The 4,434-nt window shown below is 40.9% G+C and overlaps 1 protein-coding gene across 1 annotated transcript; it reads left to right on the top strand.

Moving 5' to 3' along the window:
- The first annotated feature begins 337 nt into the window (after positions 1–337).
- Positions 338–3,956, top strand: MGP (matrix Gla protein). Its single transcript, XM_059682282.1, has 4 exons — positions 338–490; positions 1,965–1,997; positions 2,842–2,917; positions 3,576–3,956. Exons 1-4 carry the CDS (start codon positions 430–432, stop codon positions 3,715–3,717), a joined length of 312 nt encoding a protein of 103 aa, XP_059538265.1. The 5' UTR covers positions 338–429; the 3' UTR covers positions 3,718–3,956.
- The last annotated feature ends 478 nt before the right edge of the window (positions 3,957–4,434 follow it).

Raw genomic sequence — 4,434 nt, 5'->3', positions numbered from 1 at the left:
CAAACCTGAAAGGCCCACAGTCAGGGCCAGGAGGGTAGATCAGAGAAGAAACTAGGAAGGCAAACACGTGTTTGTGGCAACTCCCTTCTCTGTGGACCGTTGCCCAGATCTGGCCCCAAACCTAGGGTGGCCACAGCTTCTGTACCAGCGCAGCCTCCTGCCATAGCACAGTCACATCCAGGAACGAGGGAAAACTGCCCACCCAGAGAAGATAGTATCTGGAAGGAATGAATATTTGGGAAAAGTCCCAGTGCTACTTTAGTGCCAGCCAGTCCCCACCTTCTTCGGCCCCCACCCACTGGTTCCTCCCCTTTCAGCTGCTCAAGTTCTTATAAAAACCCCACACAGCCTTTCCTGAACAGCCTGTAGGAGCCTCTTCCATACCGTGCAGCACAGACAGTGAGGCCAACCCAGGACCACGGAGAGACCATGAAGAGCCTGCTGCTTCTGTCTGTTCTGGCGGCCCTGGCCGTGGCAGCTTTGTGTTATGGTGAGAAATCTTTCTCCTGCCGTTTCTCTGGATTTTCTTGTCTGTGTCTGACTTCAGGTTACTTCGACTTTTCCTCTCCCTCCTCCTCTTCTTGCCCCTTTCTCTGTTATAACCTTCAAGTATCATGAACTTAACATATCCCAAGTTTCAAGCCCCACGTCTCTTCCATCCCGTCTTTTTTATATCCTAACTACCCAGACTATATGCTATTTATCAGGTCATCACTTTCGATGGTCAGTCACTGTACACCTGGAAATTTGGCTATTTCAGAAAAAAAGATATAAATTCCCAGCCCTGGAGTCTCATCTTTAAGGATGTTTATTTAGACTTTGGTAACAATTGGTTAAGGATATTGGTCAGGCCACTTACCTTTAAAAACATCAGTTTTCACATGATGTGTTAGGTACAGCCCTCTCTAGAGACCGAGCAGTCTCATGAATTTACTACATGTGTTTGGTGAATTCACTAAAAATCTGAGTTTTACATTTAAAAGATCTCAGGGAAAAATAGATGTCATCATTTCAATTGTCAAAAGATAAAATTTGCCTGCTTTCCGTATGTTGTTAAATATATCTGCCTGTTCAAAGCTTGTGAAAGGAAATCTGAAGCAAAAGTATTTAGATTATTCAGTCTTATGCTTCAATAATCTGGATATTTGAACTGTTCTTAAACCTAAATTATATTAACAACTATGTCTGGGTTTTTTGTTGTTGTTTTTTTTTTTTTTACTTCTGTCTCTTGAAATGATTCATAGGTTCTCTGTGTCAGAGGATTTGATTTCTTTACCTCATTTTGAACTTTTCAAGCAAATTCACTTGTTTACACATCTAAGACTCTTATTGCCAAATTTCCCTGCTGGGAAGGTAGACAGAGGGAGAGTGTTAGAAAGAAGAAAGCTTCTGCTTTGACATCATCTCAGTTCTTTCTCTGAACTGGCATTGTGCCCAGTGGGAGCTGGGAGCTGGAGCCAGTGGTTTCTGTGGCTGCCAATTGAACACAGGTTCTTAAGAGGCCTTTGGAACCTCCCAGCAGCCTGTCTTGGTAAAGCCCCGCAGAGCATCTGCCCAGCCGCCTGGAGAAACCTGGTGTCTTCTAGGCCCATCTGTCCCTTCCTCAATCTTCCTCTCAGTCCCAGATTAATCAGGGAAGACAGCTCTCTGGAGCTTGTGAAAAGCACTTAAATTGTCTTAATTCACTGGGGTGAGGACCCCAGAGCCTGGAGAAAATTTTAGCCAAGACTGTATTCACCAGCTTCTTCAACATCAGAGAAACTGAAGTGTAGACATATGCACAGCAAGGACACAGCTAGAGAAACAATGTTCAAGTCAGAAATCCCTGAAATGTGTAGTAACCATACTGTTAACTATACTCTTCACATCTTTTTGACTCTTCCTTCTTCTTCCTTCACTATGTTTATACTACTTCAATGTGTGGTAAATAATAATAAAATGAATCTTCTTTTTTTTAATTTCAGAATCTCATGAAAGCATGGAATCCTACGAAATCAGTAAGTGAATATTTGACTTCCTTCTTTAAACTTCATGTATTCTAGAATCTCTCCCTGTTCCTAATCACCCAAAATGGTAATACGTACCACAGGGAGGAAAAAGAGGGCCTCTTTTGGAAAACTGAAGTAACATTTTAAATCCAATGACTATAAAAATCGCCAAATGAGCAATTTTTTAAAGCTTGAAGCAGTATAATATTGCCTTTAAACTGCACTCAACCAACTTAGGAGCCATAAAACCTCATTTGGAAATTTTATGTTGGCACCAGGTCAACCACAGAGACGGAAAACAAGGAGTAATGACAAATGGCAAAGTACAGAATTGGAGGCTAAGTCAGCTGGGAGACCACAGATGTCAACATTGCTTAAATGCCACTGAATTTCTAGACTTATAAAGACTGAGTATAAGAGGAAGTAACATATCACTCTCATTTTTAATTTGTCCACTATTTCTATCATGATTAAATTTTCATTTACTAGTAAACTAAAGACACGCTTTACAAGTCATCATCACAGAGAGAATGTCTCCTCAAAAGAATTTTAAAAACCCACTAAAATAGGAATACCAAAATTGAAGAAAAATAAGTTATTGCCCAAGATCAAAAACCAGCAAAATTTCAGTGGCCAATGTGACAAGTCTCAAGACACATGTATGGGTAATTACTTTCTTTGGATCAGGCAGGTTATGAAATATGCTTATCTTCCCCTTTAATTCTTGCATATCTCTAGTTACATGAAATGCGTGAGTTATTGAGCTCCCAAACATATTTGTGTTAGTGATTACTCATGGAAATGTTTTCAGCTACTGTTTCCCTAAAACTGCATTATTTACTTCTGTTCTGAGGTCCCTTCATTAACAGGAGATATGCTAATACCTTCATATCCTCGCAGCAGAGATGGAGAGCTAAAGCTCAAGAGAGGTGGGTAACAAAACTTGATGGGGAAGTCATTTTTCCCAGTGTAGAAGCCCAGATCAGAATGGAGTGAGAAACAGGTTTCTTTACAAAATAAATATTATTTCTAATTGTATCCTCAAATCAAAGAATTTTAAAACAATATGCAGAAAACAACTGAATTTCTAGACTATTTTGTGAACGACTCAGAAAGAAGAGGAAGAGAGGATGAAAAAGAGGACAGAAAGAAAAGTTCTATTTTCACTTAAAATATTCGCCCTAAGAGAAAAAGAAACATGACCCTTGTTCCACCTCTCCTTTCTCTTCTTCAAATATCTTTTTTAAATATATTTTTTTATTAATTCAGAGAGGAAGGGAAAGGGGGAGAAAGATAGAAACATCAATGATAAGAATCATTGATCAGCTGCCTCCTGCACGCCCCCTACTGGAGATCAAGCCTGCAACCCAGGCATGTGCCCTGACCAGGAAACCTAACCTGGTTCATGGGCCAAACGTGCAACCACTGAGCCACACGGGCGGATCAAAGGTCTCTTGATATGGGGTTGTGATAAGTGGGATCTCTCGCCAATATTTTCTGATATTCTTTTCTCCTTTTGCTTATTTCTCCGTTCTCTTTATACTTCTCAATCTGGGCTTCTTTCCCACCCCACCCCCTACTTCCTAGGATCCGAGAACGCTCCAAGCCTGCCTACGAGATCAACCGGGAAGCCTGTGACGACCACAAACTTTGCGAGCGCTACGCCATGATTTATGGATACAATGCAGCCTACAATCGCTATGCCCGGCAGCTCAGAGGGCGCAAATGAGATCAGAAAAAGTAGTGTTCTCTCCAGTGCCCGGCGCCTGGTTTTGTACTCCCTTGCAGTAGCAGCACTGAACCATATACACATATACGAATTGCTTGTTTCTTAAATGTTCTCATCTGGCCGCACCCTTCCGCCCTGCTCCCAGATTGATACCTAATGAAAGCACAGTGTAGTGAAGGTGGGAGAGGAGTTGCGATGTGTGATTATTAATATAATAAAGTTCTGGTTGGATACTTCCATTTCGTGAGTCTGATTTCTTCTGAGAAAATGCTGAGATGTATAAATCATGGCCCATCTAGCCCAGCATAGGCGATTCTGTTCCTCACGTTCTAGCGTTGATTAGCTCAACTACATAGAAAGAATGAACCTTAGAAGACATTCACTCAGCCATCATATGTCTCTAGGCTCTCTGGGGGGGGGGGGGGGGGGGGGGGATCAGTGAATGATTGCTTCCTATTAGGTATTTTCAAGGATTTTCAAACATCATAGGAGATTAATCATATCATTATCCTGCTTTCTGACTTTAAATTGCCCCTAAATTCCTTGTGTGTGTGACTTCTGACTGCTTCTTAGCTCATCACCTTCACTTGAATGTTATCATTTCTTAAGATGCCACAGTTTTGACTCTTACTTGAGCCAAGAAAATATGTTTACTTTCATAATCACCAGAGATTTTAAAAAAATATTTCTTATTTTTAAATTATAGTTGATGTATAT

Source organism: Myotis daubentonii, chromosome 2 (genome assembly GCF_963259705.1).
Source record: "Myotis daubentonii chromosome 2, mMyoDau2.1, whole genome shotgun sequence".
Lineage (NCBI taxonomy): Eukaryota > Metazoa > Chordata > Mammalia > Chiroptera > Vespertilionidae > Myotis > Myotis daubentonii.
Note: the sequence above shows the minus strand (reverse complement) of the source record. Positions and strands in the feature narration are given on the sequence as shown.

Bases quoted from the DNA above. Each gene is read 5' to 3' on its own strand.
- MGP (XM_059682282.1), top strand. From the start codon at position 430: ATGAAGAGCCTGCTGCTTCTGTCTGTTCTGGCGGCCCTGGCCGTGGCA. The intron at 491-1,964 runs GTGAGAAATCTT...TTTTAATTTCAG, and splicing joins CGTGGCAGCTTTGTGTTATG to AATCTCATGAAAGCATGGAA. The intron at 2,918-3,575 runs GTGGGTAACAAA...CCTACTTCCTAG, and splicing joins AGAGCTAAAGCTCAAGAGAG to GATCCGAGAACGCTCCAAGC.